The sequence below is a fragment of the Oncorhynchus clarkii genome, chromosome 9, assembly GCF_045791955.1.
Source record: "Oncorhynchus clarkii lewisi isolate Uvic-CL-2024 chromosome 9, UVic_Ocla_1.0, whole genome shotgun sequence".
Classification (NCBI taxonomy): Eukaryota; Metazoa; Chordata; class Actinopteri; order Salmoniformes; family Salmonidae; genus Oncorhynchus; species Oncorhynchus clarkii.
The window spans coordinates 20,877,356-20,896,638 of NC_092155.1; the positions used below are offsets into that span (position 1 = coordinate 20,877,356).

At 42.3% G+C, this 19,283-nt stretch overlaps 1 protein-coding gene across 4 annotated transcripts in view; it reads left to right on the forward strand.

Annotated features, from left to right (window-relative positions):
- LOC139416072 (neuralized-like protein 4) overlaps positions 1-19,283 on the forward strand; it is a 44,181-nt gene that overhangs the window by 6,071 nt on the left and 18,827 nt on the right. For all 4 annotated transcript variants that reach the window (XM_071164327.1, XM_071164328.1, XM_071164326.1 and 1 more), the window contains exons 2-6: positions 16,440-16,643; positions 16,860-17,163; positions 17,289-17,354; positions 17,439-17,863; positions 19,095-19,206. In XM_071164327.1, coding sequence (XP_071020428.1) covers positions 16,440-16,643; positions 16,860-17,163; positions 17,289-17,354; positions 17,439-17,863; positions 19,095-19,206 — 1,111 coding nt within the window. The remainder of the gene's footprint in view (positions 1-16,439; positions 16,644-16,859; positions 17,164-17,288; positions 17,355-17,438; positions 17,864-19,094; positions 19,207-19,283) is intronic.

The window sequence follows — 19,283 nt, forward strand, 5'->3', positions numbered from 1 at the left end:
GAAACATTCAAAGTTCTTGAAATGTTCCGTATTGACTGACCTTTATGTCTTAAAGTAATGATGGACTGTCATTTCTCTTTGCTTATTTGAGCTGTTCTTGCCATATGTACTTTTACCAAATAGGGTTATCTTCTGTATACCACCCCTACCTTGTCACAACACAACTGATTGGCTCAAACACATTAAGAAGGAAATAAATTCCACAAACCTTGAACAAGGAACACCTGTTAATTGAAATGCGTTCCAGTTGACTACCTCATGAAGCTGGTTGAGATAATGCCAGGAGTGTGCAAAGCTGTCAAGGCAAAGGGTGGCTACTTTGAAGAATCTCATATTTGGATTTGTTTAACACTTTTGGGGGGGTTACAACGTGCTTCCACATGTTATTTCATGGGTTAGTCTTGTTAGTCTTCACTATTATTCTAAAATGTAGAAAATAATGAAAAACCATTGAATGAGTAGGTGTCCAAACTTTTGACTGGTACCTTTTTTATAAGTAACATCATTGTGCAACTCAATCAACTTTTAAATTCTTTAGGATGATTTAGATGTGAAAATGCCAATGTAGGTACCATTAACTTGCACTGGATATCTGACACAAATGCTAAAAAGTTAGCATTTGAAACAGTGGTCAGGTAAACAAAATCAAAGCATGGGTTGCTGTCATACCTGGTCCATGGACAGCTTACAGGGTAAGAAAACCACAAATTAAGTTGGGTGAACTATCCCTTTAATTAACCATTTTGGGGGGTCCTTTAAAAAAATGATCACCTAATCGTAGGAACCGCACCATCTAGTGGTTAGAACTTGGTAATATCAGGATGTAGGATGGGACATAAACCCAACTAGTTTCACTGAACAGGAAAACATTTTTCAAATTCACTGAGAAATCATTAAATAGGATGAAGAAACAATACTCCAAGCTGCAGCGCCGTACTGTTCAAACGGAACTGATGCTATATACTCGGTGGTGTGGGGGGTCCGTGGGTGGCTTTTGACTTTCTTTTGTATTCCTCATGTTAGAAAAAAGTTTGTTAAAATCGGATGTTAGATACTATATTGAATGTTATATGAATTCTATACATTTAAAATGTCCAATTTGGGTGCAATCAATTAGTTTAATCAATGAGTTTATTTTCTCAGCTCAAATTTATATTCAACAATCATTTAGCAGGAATGCTAATATCTGTTTGTTCTGAAATTGTTGGTTACAATCTGAGATGGTGAATGTCAACCCTCTTTGTTGTGTTTTGAGGTGGAACGACCCATCAGTTTGCTCTGGGTGGAATATTATGGTGTTGGTAATGTTGACGGTAGAGTAAATGCGGGACAGTATTTTGGTAAACACTAGTATGTGCCTGCCTAACTCTCCACCGATTGCTGTCTTTGTAGTGTGTCTGTCAGAGATGAGGAGCTGCAGTGGATTGTTCACAGATCTGTTTCTGTTTGTGTACGCGTTCGTTTGCAGATGTGTGTTTTCAAGTTTTGTTCGTCGTTTGTACGGGATATGTATGGTATACATCACATAGTCCAATGAAATGCAGTTCCTTGGACGATGTATACCATGCGTGCATATGATTAGAAAGAGAGCGAGATGGATATGAGTGTTTGTGTTTGACAACATTTAGAATTTACACATCTTACATACTGTGTTGTGTTTAGAGATGGACTTGGTTGGTCCATGTAAGTGGATGATGGAAGATAACTTTGTCTTTCCACCATATCGATCCTATTAAATTACTAGAGGGGATCATCAACTATATTCAGCCTCAGTTAGATTTTATTCTTGAGTGGGTGGTCAGGGGGCAGGAATATATTTACAAATGTGTACTGCAAATTGACTGCAAGAAGCCTAAACAGATATAATATTTGACTAAAACATAATCATTTCCAACCTTTCTTACATTTGTACGCGATTAAATATATCTCGCTATTATGCGTGGGAATACTTTGGAACAGTGCTGGTGTTTTTTAGTCTTTTATGTCCAACAGAGAACTTTGGGAGCCAAATAAAATCACTGTGCGGGCCACCAGTTGGGGAACCTTGGACTATGTCATAAACCCTCAAACTTCCAGAAAGGGGTGAAAATGGCAGCCATTTTGTTTAGGGAGAAATCTAAACCAGTCTAATTGGAATGAATGGCATTAGAGGCATAATCCTGATTTTACCTATGCAGGAACATTAAAGGCTTGTGATGTATGAGAGATTGTGTAATTGAATTGTCAACATAAAAATATTGTCATATAAATAGTTTATATGGGTTTTATACCAATTGTCTGTAGAAATATCATCTAAAATATATGTAAACAGACAGTCTCAGTTTTAATGGAAAGCTTTGAGTGCTATTATGAGACAATAAAAGTACTTAGACGAGTTGTTAATGCAATATCATCAACTGATTTCAGCCAGTGTATGGCTGGGTATTGACTGCATTGTTTGAATGGAATGTTGGCATATTGGCAGTTTAGACACATTTATGGAATCATTCGTGTTCCCGAGTGGCGCAGGGGTCTAAGACGCTGCTTCTCAGTGGAAGAGGCGTCACTGCAGTACCAGGTTTGAATCCAAGCTGCATCACATCCGGCCGTGATTGGGAGTCCCATAGGGCGACACAGAATTGGCCCAGTGTCGTCCGGGGTAGGCCATCATTGTAAATAAGAATTTGTTCTTAACTGACTTGCCAAGTTAAATAAAGGTTAACATTTTTATTTTAAGTCCTCTAAAACTGTCTGGCTAGCTAACAAACATACTTTGTATACATAGTGTATCTGCACTGTATGTGGACACTCCTTCAGATTAGTGGATTCGGCTATCTCAGCCACACTCGTTGCTGACAGTGTGTATAAAATAGAGCACACAGCCATGCAATGTCCATAGACAAACATTGGCAGTAGAATAGCCTTACTAAAGAGAATAGTGACTCTTTAAACGTGGCACCGACATAGGATGCCATCTTTCCAACAAGTACATTCGTCAAATTTCTTCCCTGCTATAACTGCCCTGGTCAACTGTAAGTGCTGTTATTGTGAAGTGAATACTTCTAGGAGCAACAACGTCTCAGACGCAGTGGTAGGCCACACAAGTTCACAGAACAAGACCTCTGAGTGCTGAAACGTGTAGCAATCATCTGTCCTCGGTTGCAACACTCACTACCAAGTTCCACACTTCCTCTGGAAGCAACGTCAGCACAATAACTGTTCATCTGAAGCTTCGTGAAATTAGTTTCCATGGCCGAGCAGCCGCACACATGCCTAAGATTCCCATGCACAATGCCAATCGTCGGCTGGAGTGGTGTAATGCTCGCCGCTGTTTGACTCCCGAGTAGTTGAAACACGTTCCCTGGAGTGATTAATCACGCTTCACCATCTGGCAGTCTGACAGATGACTCTGGGTTTGGTGGATGCCAGGAGAGCGCTACCTGCCTGAAAGCATATTGTCAGCTGTAAGGTTTGGTGGAGGAGGAATAATGGTATCGGGCTGTTTTTCATGGTTTGGGCTAGGTCCCTTAGTTCCATTGAAGGGAAGTCAACGCTACAGTGTACAATGACATTCTATACAATTCTGTACTGACAATTTTGTGGCAACAGTTTGGGGAAAGCACTTTCCTGTTTCAGCATGACAATGCCCCTGTGCACAAAGCGAGGTCCATACAGAAATGGTTTGTCGACATTTCTGTGGATGAACTGGACTGGCCTGCACAGAGCCCTGACTTCAACCCCATCGAACACCTTTGGGATGAATTGGAACTCCGACTGCAAGCCAGGCCTTATTGCCCAACTTCAGTGCCCAACCTCACTAATGCTCTTGTGGCTGAATGGAAGCAATGTTCCAACATCTAATGGAAAGCCTTCCCGGAAGAGTGGAGGCTGTCATACACTACCGGTCAAAAGTTTTAGAACACCAACTCATTCCAGGATTTCTCTTTATTTTTACTATTTTCTACATTGTAGAATAATAGTGAAGACATCAGAACTATGAAATAACACGCATGGGATCATGTAGTAACCAAAAAGTGTTAAACAAATCTAAATATATAGATTCTTCAAAGTAGCCACTCTTGGCCTTGATGACAGCTTTGCATCAAGGCACACCTGTTAATTGAAATGCATTCCAGGTGACTACCTCATGAAGCTGGTTGAGAGATTGCCAAGAGTGTGCAAAGCTGTCATCAAGGCAAAGGCTATTTTGAAGAATGTCAAATATAAAATATATTTGGATTTGGTTAACACGTTCTTAGTTACTACATGATTCCTGTATGTTATTTCATAGTTTGATGTCTTCAATATTATTCGACAATGTAGAAAATAGTAAAAAAGAATTTAACCCTTGAATGAGTAGGTGTTCTAAAACTTTTGACCGGTAGTGTAGTTGCAAATGGGCGGACCAACTCTATATTAAAGCACATGATTTAGGAATTAATGTTCAAAGAGCAGATGTCCACATACTTTTGGTCATGTAGTGTAAATTCTTCAAATTGATTATTTTACATTATTACAGCACTGGCAAACAATGGTTGACCTTTATAGACCCAGTCAGTATTAGTTAGAATGTTTCTGCCCTTCCCAACTGTGGGGAAAATAACCTGTGATTACCTAGGTTACCCCATTGACTCACAGCAAAAACTAGTACCTTTTTCAAATGCAATATTCTTGTCAATGTTTCTTTTTTAAGTACAACGTGTCTAAAGTTGACCTTCAACATTGCCTGCTCCCAAGCGTTCTTTCTACTTAGAAAAACGTAATATGTAGGGCTTCCCGCATGCCCCTTTTCATGACCGTGCTAGCATCCACGCGAGTAACTAACTAGCCAAGACCAACAATGCAAACAAACGGACTATAAACAGCTACAAGTAGTGAGTGGACTTACAAACAACAGACTATACTAAACAAGTTTAATGTCTTACCTGGGTTGAAATGTTTTCCACAAATATAGCTACATTGTAGCTGTGTTAGAGAGGGGTAAAGATAAAGATGGTTTTGTAGCCTACTTGGACACCGGGTCCCCACGTTTCCCACGCCTGAAGCCACAGGGCTCTTGTCGCAGGCTCTATTTCCCTACGTGGGAGCATTGCAATCCGTAGTTTGGTATTTTTGACCTGGTTACATGTACATTTCATCTGAGTCTATGCTAGGTGAAGCTCCGCCTTATCTCGGCTCACAGGTCACGAAAACAACACCCACCCGTAGCACGCGCTCCAGCAGGTATATCTCACTGGTCATCCCCAAAGCCAACACCTCCTTTGGCATCCTTTCCTTCCAGCTCTCTGCTACCAATGACTGGAACGAATTGCAAAAATCACTGAAGCTGGTGACTTGTATTTCCCTCACTAACTTTAAACATCAGCAACCCATCACTGCAGCTGTACATTGGGTGTGCTATTTACAGATGGCTATCTACCTACCCCATCCCCATATTGTTTTTATTTACTTTTCTGCTCTTTTGCACACCAGTATTTCTACTTGCACATCACCATCTGCTCATCTATCACTCCAGTGTTAATTTGCCAAATTGTAATTACTTCGCTACTATGGCCTATTTATTGCCTTACCACCTCGCGCCATTTGCACCCACTGTATATAGACTTTCTTTTTTTCTATTTTGTTATTGATGGACGCTTGTTTATTCCATGTGTAACTCTGTCACACTGCTTTGCTTTATCTTGGCCAGGTCGCAGTTGTAAATAAGAACTTGTTCTCAACTAGCTTACCTGGTTAAATAAAGGTGAAATACAATAAAGCTTTTCGGGCATATTTTGTTATTTCTGTATAACAAATAATCAACAATGAAGTTGGCTCCTTTACATTGGGGGTCAATAGGAAATCATGTTTTCCCAACTTTGTGTGCGTGGTCAATGGGAATTCCTTACTACGTGAATATGGACTCTGAGTATACCATCAAAAGAAGGTTCATGTCCCTTCTAGTATTCGAATTCCTAATTCAGCGCTTTCCACACGGTAAGGCATTGCCAGTCTTAGGCCTAGTCCAGATCTGTAACTCAAATCCCTGGGCTGTTGTAACTCTCTTACATAGCCTAGCACCTAAGCCTAGCCCTAGCACCTAAGCCTTAGCGCCTAGCCCCAGTACCTAACCCTAATCAACTGGGGAACAGACAGGAGAGAGCTGGTGAAACAAGACAGACGGATGGTGAGAGCGTTTCAAAAATGGTTTGAAAGACCGAGCAGATGGGTGGGGAGGTACGAGTAAAAGATGGGCATGGTGAGAATAATCTATAGTGGTTTTAAAAAACGCTCTTTAAACACTTTTTACACATTTGAATTGTATGTTTAATGTTTCCTCAAATGACATATTTGAGTGTGCAGTTCCACTCTGCAATGAATAAAATCGTGATCAATCACACTTTTTTCAAGGGCTCCCAAGGACAGAATAGTTTGTGGCGCCGGTGTTGGCTTTGGCCTATAGGCAAGTTCATTTACAATTGCAAGCTGGCCAAGATAAAGCAAAGCAGTTCGACACATACAACAACACAGTTACACATGGAGTAAAACTAAAAATAAGTCTATATACAATGTGAGCAAATGAGGTGAGGTAAGGGTAAAAAAAAGGTGGCGAAGTAAATACAATATAGCAAGTAAAACACTGGAATGGTAGATTTGCAGTGGAAGAATGTGCAAAGTAGAGAAATAATGGGGAGCTAAATAAATACAGTAGGGGAAGAGGTAGCTGTTTGGGATAAATTATAGATGGGCTATGTACAGGTGCAGTAATCTGTTAGCTGCTCTGACAGCTGGTGCTTAAAGCTAGTGAGGGAAATAAGTGTTTCCAGTTTCAGAGATTTTTGTAGTTCGTTCTAGTCATTGGCAGCAGAGAACTGGAAAGAGAGGCGGCCGAAGGAAGAATTGGTTTTGGGGGTGACCAGAGAGATATACCTGCTGGAGCGCGTGCTACAGGTGGGTGCTGCTACGGTGACCGACGAGCTTAGGGGGGACTTTACCTAGCAGGGTCTTGTAGATGACATGGAGCCAGTGGGTTTGGCGACGAGTATGAAGCGAGGGCCAGCCAACGAGAGCGTACAGGTCGCAGTGGTGGGTAGTATATGGGGCTTTGGTGACAAAACGGATGGCACTGTGATAGACTGCATCCAATTTATTGAGTAGGGTATTGGAGGCTATTTTGTAAATGACATCGGTAGGATGGTCAGTTTTACAAGGGTATGTTTGGCAGCATGAGTGAAGGATGCTGTGTTTCGAAATAGGAAGCCAATTCTAGATTTTAACTTTGGATTGGTGATGTTTGGTTTGAGTCTGGAAGGAGAGTTTACAGTCTAACCAGACACCTAGGTATTTGTAGTTGTCCACATATTCTAAGTCAGAACCGTCCAGAGTAGTTATGTTGGACGGGCGGGCAGGTGCAGGTAGCGATCGGTTGAAGAGCATGCATTTAGTTTTACTTGTATTTAAGAGCAATTGGAGGCCATGGAAGGAGAGTTGTATGGTATTGAAGCTCGCCTGGAGGGCTGTTAACAGTGTCCAAAGAAGGGCCAGAAGTATACAGAATGGTGTTTGATGGATGATGGACTGTCATTTCTCTTTGCTTATTTGAGCTGTTCTTGCCATATGTACTTTTACCAAATAGGGTTATCTTCTGTATACCACCCCTACCTTGTCACAACACAACTGATTGGCTCAAACACATTAAGAAGGAAATAAATTCCACAAACCTTGAACAAGGAACACCTGTTAATTGAAATGCGTTCCAGTTGACTACCTCATGAAGCTGGTTGAGATAATGCCAGGAGTGTGCAAAGCTGTCAAGGCAAAGGGTGGCTACTTTGAAGAATCTCATATTTGGATTTGTTTAACACTTTTGGGGGGGTTACAACGTGCTTCCACATGTTATTTCATGGGTTAGTCTTGTTAGTCTTCACTATTATTCTAAAATGTAGAAAATAATGAAAAACCATTGAATGAGTAGGTGTCCAAACTTTTGACTGGTACCTTTTTTATAAGTAACATCATTGTGCAACTCAATCAACTTTTAAATTCTTTAGGATGATTTAGATGTGAAAATGCCAATGTAGGTACCATTAACTTGCACTGGATATCTGACACAAATGCTAAAAAGTTAGCATTTGAAACAGTGGTCAGGTAAACAAAATCAAAGCATGGGTTGCTGTCATACCTGGTCCATGGACAGCTTACAGGGTAAGAAAACCACAAATTAAGTTGGGTGAACTATCCCTTTAATTAACCATTTTGGGGGGTCCTTTAAAAAAATGATCACCTAATCGTAGGAACCGCACCATCTAGTGGTTAGAACTTGGTAATATCAGGATGTAGGATGGGACATAAACCCAACTAGTTTCACTGAACAGGAAAACATTTTTCAAATTCACTGAGAAATCATTAAATAGGATGAAGAAACAATACTCCAAGCTGCAGCGCCGTACTGTTCAAACGGAACTGATGCTATATACTCGGTGGTGTGGGGGGTCCGTGGGTGGCTTTTGACTTTCTTTTGTATTCCTCATGTTAGAAAAAAGTTTGTTAAAATCGGATGTTAGATACTATATTGAATGTTATATGAATTCTATACATTTAAAATGTCCAATTTGGGTGCAATCAATTAGTTTAATCAATGAGTTTATTTTCTCAGCTCAAATTTATATTCAACAATCATTTAGCAGGAATGCTAATATCTGTTTGTTCTGAAATTGTTGGTTACAATCTGAGATGGTGAATGTCAACCCTCTTTGTTGTGTTTTGAGGTGGAACGACCCATCAGTTTGCTCTGGGTGGAATATTATGGTGTTGGTAATGTTGACGGTAGAGTAAATGCGGGACAGTATTTTGGTAAACACTAGTATGTGCCTGCCTAACTCTCCACCGATTGCTGTCTTTGTAGTGTGTCTGTCAGAGATGAGGAGCTGCAGTGGATTGTTCACAGATCTGTTTCTGTTTGTGTACGCGTTCGTTTGCAGATGTGTGTTTTCAAGTTTTGTTCGTCGTTTGTACGGGATATGTATGGTATACATCACATAGTCCAATGAAATGCAGTTCCTTGGACGATGTATACCATGCGTGCATATGATTAGAAAGAGAGCGAGATGGATATGAGTGTTTGTGTTTGACAACATTTAGAATTTACACATCTTACATACTGTGTTGTGTTTAGAGATGGACTTGGTTGGTCCATGTAAGTGGATGATGGAAGATAACTTTGTCTTTCCACCATATCGATCCTATTAAATTACTAGAGGGGATCATCAACTATATTCAGCCTCAGTTAGATTTTATTCTTGAGTGGGTGGTCAGGGGGCAGGAATATATTTACAAATGTGTACTGCAAATTGACTGCAAGAAGCCTAAACAGATATAATATTTGACTAAAACATAATCATTTCCAACCTTTCTTACATTTGTACGCGATTAAATATATCTCGCTATTATGCGTGGGAATACTTTGGAACAGTGCTGGTGTTTTTTAGTCTTTTATGTCCAACAGAGAACTTTGGGAGCCAAATAAAATCACTGTGCGGGCCACCAGTTGGGGAACCTTGGACTATGTCATAAACCCTCAAACTTCCAGAAAGGGGTGAAAATGGCAGCCATTTTGTTTAGGGAGAAATCTAAACCAGTCTAATTGGAATGAATGGCATTAGAGGCATAATCCTGATTTTACCTATGCAGGAACATTAAAGGCTTGTGATGTATGAGAGATTGTGTAATTGAATTGTCAACATAAAAATATTGTCATATAAATAGTTTATATGGGTTTTATACCAATTGTCTGTAGAAATATCATCTAAAATATATGTAAACAGACAGTCTCAGTTTTAATGGAAAGCTTTGAGTGCTATTATGAGACAATAAAAGTACTTAGACGAGTTGTTAATGCAATATCATCAACTGATTTCAGCCAGTGTATGGCTGGGTATTGACTGCATTGTTTGAATGGAATGTTGGCATATTGGCAGTTTAGACACATTTATGGAATCATTCGTGTTCCCGAGTGGCGCAGGGGTCTAAGACGCTGCTTCTCAGTGGAAGAGGCGTCACTGCAGTACCAGGTTTGAATCCAAGCTGCATCACATCCGGCCGTGATTGGGAGTCCCATAGGGCGACACAGAATTGGCCCAGTGTCGTCCGGGGTAGGCCATCATTGTAAATAAGAATTTGTTCTTAACTGACTTGCCAAGTTAAATAAAGGTTAACATTTTTATTTTAAGTCCTCTAAAACTGTCTGGCTAGCTAACAAACATACTTTGTATACATAGTGTATCTGCACTGTATGTGGACACTCCTTCAGATTAGTGGATTCGGCTATCTCAGCCACACTCGTTGCTGACAGTGTGTATAAAATAGAGCACACAGCCATGCAATGTCCATAGACAAACATTGGCAGTAGAATAGCCTTACTAAAGAGAATAGTGACTCTTTAAACGTGGCACCGACATAGGATGCCATCTTTCCAACAAGTACATTCGTCAAATTTCTTCCCTGCTATAACTGCCCTGGTCAACTGTAAGTGCTGTTATTGTGAAGTGAATACTTCTAGGAGCAACAACGTCTCAGACGCAGTGGTAGGCCACACAAGTTCACAGAACAAGACCTCTGAGTGCTGAAACGTGTAGCAATCATCTGTCCTCGGTTGCAACACTCACTACCAAGTTCCACACTTCCTCTGGAAGCAACGTCAGCACAATAACTGTTCATCTGAAGCTTCGTGAAATTAGTTTCCATGGCCGAGCAGCCGCACACATGCCTAAGATTCCCATGCACAATGCCAATCGTCGGCTGGAGTGGTGTAATGCTCGCCGCTGTTTGACTCCCGAGTAGTTGAAACACGTTCCCTGGAGTGATTAATCACGCTTCACCATCTGGCAGTCTGACAGATGACTCTGGGTTTGGTGGATGCCAGGAGAGCGCTACCTGCCTGAAAGCATATTGTCAGCTGTAAGGTTTGGTGGAGGAGGAATAATGGTATCGGGCTGTTTTTCATGGTTTGGGCTAGGTCCCTTAGTTCCATTGAAGGGAAGTCAACGCTACAGTGTACAATGACATTCTATACAATTCTGTACTGACAATTTTGTGGCAACAGTTTGGGGAAAGCACTTTCCTGTTTCAGCATGACAATGCCCCTGTGCACAAAGCGAGGTCCATACAGAAATGGTTTGTCGACATTTCTGTGGATGAACTGGACTGGCCTGCACAGAGCCCTGACTTCAACCCCATCGAACACCTTTGGGATGAATTGGAACTCCGACTGCAAGCCAGGCCTTATTGCCCAACTTCAGTGCCCAACCTCACTAATGCTCTTGTGGCTGAATGGAAGCAATGTTCCAACATCTAATGGAAAGCCTTCCCGGAAGAGTGTCATACACTACCGGTCAAAAGTTTTAGAACACCAACTCATTCCAGGATTTCTCTTTATTTTTACTATTTTCTACATTGTAGAATAATAGTGAAGACATCAGAACTATGAAATAACACGCATGGGATCATGTAGTAACCAAAAAGTGTTAAACAAATCTAAATATATAGATTCTTCAAAGTAGCCACTCTTGGCCTTGATGACAGCTTTGCATCAAGGCACACCTGTTAATTGAAATGCATTCCAGGTGACTACCTCATGAAGCTGGTTGAGAGATTGCCAAGAGTGTGCAAAGCTGTCATCAAGGCAAAGGCTATTTTGAAGAATGTCAAATATAAAATATATTTGGATTTGGTTAACACGTTCTTAGTTACTACATGATTCCTGTATGTTATTTCATAGTTTGATGTCTTCAATATTATTCGACAATGTAGAAAATAGTAAAAAAGAATTTAACCCTTGAATGAGTAGGTGTTCTAAAACTTTTGACCGGTAGTGTAGTTGCAAATGGGCGGACCAACTCTATATTAAAGCACATGATTTAGGAATTAATGTTCAAAGAGCAGATGTCCACATACTTTTGGTCATGTAGTGTAAATTCTTCAAATTGATTATTTTACATTATTACAGCACTGGCAAACAATGGTTGACCTTTATAGACCCAGTCAGTATTAGTTAGAATGTTTCTGCCCTTCCCAACTGTGGGGAAAATAACCTGTGATTACCTAGGTTACCCCATTGACTCACAGCAAAAACTAGTACCTTTTTCAAATGCAATATTCTTGTCAATGTTTCTTTTTTAAGTACAACGTGTCTAAAGTTGACCTTCAACATTGCCTGCTCCCAAGCGTTCTTTCTACTTAGAAAAACGTAATATGTAGGGCTTCCCGCATGCCCCTTTTCATGACCGTGCTAGCATCCACGCGAGTAACTAACTAGCCAAGACCAACAATGCAAACAAACGGACTATAAACAGCTACAAGTAGTGAGTGGACTTACAAACAACAGACTATACTAAACAAGTTTAATGTCTTACCTGGGTTGAAATGTTTTCCACAAATATAGCTACATTGTAGCTGTGTTAGAGAGGGGTAAAGATAAAGATGGTTTTGTAGCCTACTTGGACACCGGGTCCCCACGTTTCCCACGCCTGAAGCCACAGGGCTCTTGTCGCAGGCTCTATTTCCCTACGTGGGAGCATTGCAATCCGTAGTTTGGTATTTTTGACCTGGTTACATGTACATTTCATCTGAGTCTATGCTAGGTGAAGCTCCGCCTTATCTCGGCTCACAGGTCACGAAAACAACACCCACCCGTAGCACGCGCTCCAGCAGGTATATCTCACTGGTCATCCCCAAAGCCAACACCTCCTTTGGCATCCTTTCCTTCCAGCTCTCTGCTACCAATGACTGGAACGAATTGCAAAAATCACTGAAGCTGGTGACTTGTATTTCCCTCACTAACTTTAAACATCAGCAACCCATCACTGCAGCTGTACATTGGGTGTGCTATTTACAGATGGCTATCTACCTACCCCATCCCCATATTGTTTTTATTTACTTTTCTGCTCTTTTGCACACCAGTATTTCTACTTGCACATCACCATCTGCTCATCTATCACTCCAGTGTTAATTTGCCAAATTGTAATTACTTCGCTACTATGGCCTATTTATTGCCTTACCACCTCGCGCCATTTGCACCCACTGTATATAGACTTTCTTTTTTTCTATTTTGTTATTGATGGACGCTTGTTTATTCCATGTGTAACTCTGTCACACTGCTTTGCTTTATCTTGGCCAGGTCGCAGTTGTAAATAAGAACTTGTTCTCAACTAGCTTACCTGGTTAAATAAAGGTGAAATACAATAAAGCTTTTCGGGCATATTTTGTTATTTCTGTATAACAAATAATCAACAATGAAGTTGGCTCCTTTACATTGGGGGTCAATAGGAAATCATGTTTTCCCAACTTTGTGTGCGTGGTCAATGGGAATTCCTTACTACGTGAATATGGACTCTGAGTATACCATCAAAAGAAGGTTCATGTCCCTTCTAGTATTCGAATTCCTAATTCAGCGCTTTCCACACGGTAAGGCATTGCCAGTCTTAGGCCTAGTCCAGATCTGTAACTCAAATCCCTGGGCTGTTGTAACTCTCTTACATAGCCTAGCACCTAAGCCTAGCCCTAGCACCTAAGCCTTAGCGCCTAGCCCCAGTACCTAACCCTAATCAACTGGGGAACAGACAGGAGAGAGCTGGTGAAACAAGACAGACGGATGGTGAGAGCGTTTCAAAAATGGTTTGAAAGACCGAGCAGATGGGTGGGGAGGTACGAGTAAAAGATGGGCATGGTGAGAATAATCTATAGTGGTTTTAAAAAACGCTCTTTAAACACTTTTTACACATTTGAATTGTATGTTTAATGTTTCCTCAAATGACATATTTGAGTGTGCAGTTCCACTCTGCAATGAATAAAATCGTGATCAATCACACTTTTTTCAAGGGCTCCCAAGGACAGAATAGTTTGTGGCGCCGGTGTTGGCTTTGGCCTATAGGCAAGTTCATTTACAATTGCAAGCTGGCCAAGATAAAGCAAAGCAGTTCGACACATACAACAACACAGTTACACATGGAGTAAAACTAAAAATAAGTCTATATACAATGTGAGCAAATGAGGTGAGGTAAGGGTAAAAAAAAGGTGGCGAAGTAAATACAATATAGCAAGTAAAACACTGGAATGGTAGATTTGCAGTGGAAGAATGTGCAAAGTAGAGAAATAATGGGGAGCTAAATAAATACAGTAGGGGAAGAGGTAGCTGTTTGGGATAAATTATAGATGGGCTATGTACAGGTGCAGTAATCTGTTAGCTGCTCTGACAGCTGGTGCTTAAAGCTAGTGAGGGAAATAAGTGTTTCCAGTTTCAGAGATTTTTGTAGTTCGTTCTAGTCATTGGCAGCAGAGAACTGGAAAGAGAGGCGGCCGAAGGAAGAATTGGTTTTGGGGGTGACCAGAGAGATATACCTGCTGGAGCGCGTGCTACAGGTGGGTGCTGCTACGGTGACCGACGAGCTTAGGGGGGACTTTACCTAGCAGGGTCTTGTAGATGACATGGAGCCAGTGGGTTTGGCGACGAGTATGAAGCGAGGGCCAGCCAACGAGAGCGTACAGGTCGCAGTGGTGGGTAGTATATGGGGCTTTGGTGACAAAACGGATGGCACTGTGATAGACTGCATCCAATTTATTGAGTAGGGTATTGGAGGCTATTTTGTAAATGACATCGGTAGGATGGTCAGTTTTACAAGGGTATGTTTGGCAGCATGAGTGAAGGATGCTGTGTTTCGAAATAGGAAGCCAATTCTAGATTTTAACTTTGGATTGGTGATGTTTGGTTTGAGTCTGGAAGGAGAGTTTACAGTCTAACCAGACACCTAGGTATTTGTAGTTGTCCACATATTCTAAGTCAGAACCGTCCAGAGTAGTTATGTTGGACGGGCGGGCAGGTGCAGGTAGCGATCGGTTGAAGAGCATGCATTTAGTTTTACTTGTATTTAAGAGCAATTGGAGGCCATGGAAGGAGAGTTGTATGGTATTGAAGCTCGCCTGGAGGGCTGTTAACAGTGTCCAAAGAAGGGCCAGAAGTATACAGAATGGTGTTTGTCTGCGTAGAGGTGGATCAGAGACTCACCAGCAGCAAGAGCGACATCATTGATGTACACATAAGAGAGTCGGTACAAGAATTGAACCCTGTGGCACCCCCATAGACTGCCAGAGGCCCGGACAACAGGCCCTCCGATTTGACACACTGAACTCTATCAGAAAAGTAGTTGGTGAACAAGGCGAGGCAATCATTTGAGAAACCAAGGCTATCGAATCTGCCGATGAGGATGTGGTGATTTGACAGAGTCGAAAGCCTTGGCCAGGTCAATGAATACGGCTGCACAGTATTGTTTCCTATCGATGGCGGTTAAGATATCGTTTAGGACCTTGAGCGTGGCTGAGGTGCACCCATGACCAGCTCTGAAACCAGATTGCATAGCGGAAAAGGTGCGGTGGGAATCGAAATGGTCGGTGATCTGTTTGTTGACTTGGCTTTCGAAGACCTTAGAAAGGCAGGGTAGGATAGATATAGGTCTGTAGCAGTTTGGGTCAAGAGTGTGTGTCTCTCCCCCCCCCCGCCCCCCCCTTTGAAGAGGGGGATGATCGCAGCTGCTTTCCAATCTTTGGGAATCTCAGACGACACGAGAGGATGAACAGGCTAGTAATAGGGGTTGCAGCAATTTTGTCATAATTTTAGAAAGAAAGGGTCCAGATCGTCCAGCACGGCTGATTTGAAGGGGTCCAGATTTTGCAGCTCTTTCAGAACATCAGCTGACTGGATTTGGGGGAAGGAGAAATGGGGAAGGCTTGTGCGAGTTGCTGTGGGGGGTGCAGTGCTGTTGACCAGGGTAGGGGTAGCCAGGTGGAAAGCATGGCCAGCCGTAGAAAAATGGGTATTGAAATTCTCAATTATAGTGGATTTATCGGTGGTGACAGTGTTTCCTATCCTCAGTGCAGTGGGCAGCTGGGAGGAGGTGCTCTTATTCTCCATGGACTTTACAGTGTCCCAGAACTTTTTTGAGTTTGTGTTGCAGGAGGCAAATTTCTGCTTGAAAAAGCTACAATGACATGACAAGAAGCTGCCATGTGGGGAATCGTAGGTGGCTCGTTTCAGCTTGTTGTCTTGTTATTGATACCATGTCTTGTTTTGACTGATGTCATGTCCTATGCTAATATGGCAAAATATTTGCTAGCTATCCAAGAACTGTAACAATGTATTTGAGACAAGTGCTCATTTGTGCAATGTATTTGTTTTCAATAAACATTTGGAGACTAAATATAGTTTAAATGTTGTCAGTCTAAGCCAACCGTGTCTGTTTTGCCCCATAGTTGCGCACCCAATGCTTTTGTTGCTAAACAACCAACCTGTCTAACAGACAAAAAAGTAAATGAACTCATTTGGAATGATGTGTAGGCTTACGAAGATATACAATGTATTGAACATAACTGACAATGTAAAAATGGACAAATGAATAAATGTAGATAAACTCACCCTTCTCTTCCTGCTACAGGTGAACTCTTGGAGCGGCTCCATAGAGATCGGGGTGACTTCTCTGGACCCGGCTGGTCTCGACTTCCCCAGCAGCGCTACAGGTCTGAAGGGAGGCTCCTGGATCGTGTCTGGCTGCTCGGTGCTACGTGACGGCCGCTCCGTCCTCGAGGAGTACGGCCGAGACCTGGACCAGCTGTCTGAGGGCGACCGTGTGGGCATACAGGTAGGTAGCCTAGTGGGTTAACAAGGCAGACTAGTGGCCGGAAGGTCGCCAGTTCAAGCCCTGGGCCAGGCACTAAATTGGTAACAATCTCTGCAATACTCTCTATCTAGGGGCGCTGCTTCATGGCTGACCCTCTCCGTCTCAATTCTGTGTTTAGATGGGCTAAGCAAAAAATTTACAAATGATCACTTTTCTTATTTCTGTTCTACTGTACAGCGGAGCACCCACGGCGAGCTCCACCTGTGGGTGAACGGGCAGGACTGTGGCGCGGCTGCCAGTGGTCTCCCGACGGGCCTCTGGGCGGTGGTGGACCTCTATGGCAAGTGTACGCAAGTGACTGTGGTGAGCTGCGAGCCGCCGTCCTTGGCGGAGAGAGACACTGAGAGGGAGACAGTGGAGGAGCGTGAGCAGGAAGACGAGGAGGAAGAGGTGGTGGTGTGCGGGGTCAGGGAGGGGGAGTTCGGGGGTCTGACGTCAGCGGTGAACCTGGCGGCGGCGACAAACGGGACGTTAGAGGAGGGTAGGACTTGTTGATGTTTTTGTTTATCTATTGCAATGGAGGGTTTGTTGTGTAAAAGGGTGTAGTAATGAGGGAAAGGACTCTTCTCTCTTTTGTTTTGTCTTCTCATTCCTGTTTTGTCTCAGTGCCTGAGCTCCCTCCTACTCATAACCGACCTGACAAGTTTCCCAACAACCTTGAGCCTGAGACAGGTAAGAAAATCAAAACCTCTACCCCAATCTCAGTTGCACCATTGACCAAATGTAAGTCTCCATCTTTCTCTCCCTCCCCTATAGTTCTGACGGAGCACCAGCTCTTTGACGTGTTAAACAATGCCATTGTATCCCTTTACCGCTCTGAGGACAATGGAGGGGGAGATCTGGGAGGAGGTGGAATAGCGAGAGACTCAGGAACAGGAAGTAGAGGGGACAGAGGGAGCAGCAGCGGTGGGGGATCCGTTAACGGTAACAGTAGTGACAGCGGGGGCGGGACCGGCAATACTGGAAGCGTCAACAGCCCTGCAGGTGGCGGAGGGGCGAGACTCGGGGCAGTGACGGGCGGGATGCTGACCAATGATGCGCTGCTGTTCCACGAGAAGTGCGGCACACTGATCAAGCTGAGCAACAACAACAAGACGGCGGAGAGGCGGCGGCCGCTGGACGAGTTCAACAACGGCGTGGTCATGACCAACCGGCCGCTTCGACACAACGAGATGTTTGAGGTGCGGCCAATCACTGGCTCCGATACTGAGATATGTGAATTCTTGGAAGGGGTTGAAACGAGGGGCTTAGATCAAGGTGTTTAATAACATTTATTTGGTCATTCTTAATTTGAATGCTCATAAGAAATAGCCTACACTCCACTGTCATAGTAATGACATAACAGCTATCATAACTGTTTACTTTCATTTTCATGACCTCTAATGACAGAGGGGTCAAGTAAATATCACCACTGAAGTTGCCATGTCGGAGTTTGAAGCTAATCCTCTAATCTCCATATGGTAGAGTTGAATCTTTCAGATTAGCCAATGAATATTCGTTAACTTTACTTGTCAGTCATAATATGTCATAACAGCTGACCTACCTTAACATAACCGGTCATAAAATGGTCATAACACTCATGACACATATTTAGACCTGTTTTTGACATACACCACCGTTCAAAAGTTTGGCGTCACTTAGAAATGTCCTTGTTTTTGAAAGTAAAGTAAAAAGAAATTGCCCATTAAAATAACATGAAATTGATCAGAAGTAGTGTAGACATTGTCGATGTTGTAAATTACTATTGTAGCTGGAAACGTCTGATTTTTAATGGAATATCTACATAGGCGTACAGAGGCCCATTATCAGCAACCATCACTCCTGTGTTCCAATGGCACGTTGTGTTAGCTAATCCAAGTTTGCAATTTTAAAAGGCTAATTGATCATTAGAACACTCTTGCAATTATTTTAGCACAGCTTAAAACTGTTGTCCTGATTTTAAAGAAGCAATAAAACTGTCAGGGAAAAAATAAATTTGAATAAATGTGGATTTTGACACTTAATGTGGTGTAGGTGTCATAACCAGCCGTAAAACATGATTAAATATATAGGTCATGAGTGTTATGACCATATGACAGGTTTTCAGCTGTTATGACATGGTTATAACTGTCATATCGTGTTGACGCTGAGTGTCAAGTGAAGTGTTACCGAATATTCATATGATACAGCCACGGGGTGTGAATGAATAGATAATAACATTTCCGATGGACTGCAGCTTGAGATTAATAATGGAAAAATAGTAAGTGTTTCTGTATTCTAAAAGAGAGAGAATTCACTAGAAACCAAATAGACCAAAGCAGGGAAAGGACTGTCTGAACTTCTCCAATAAGAAACGTTTGTTTCTGTTTTCCGTTGCGAAACCTTTTGCGCCTCTAGTTTCTGAATGCGCCCCTGGTTTCTGTTGTGCCACAGATCCGCATAGATAAGCTGGTGGACAAGTGGTCGGGGTCGATCGAGATCGGCGTGACAACACACAACCCCAACAACTTGGACTACCCAGCCACAATGACAAATCTGCGCTCAGGTACGTAAAGCATGCATGCATACGCACACTAGCGTAGTGTTGCTCTAACCCAATATACAACTAGATCTATTCATTCC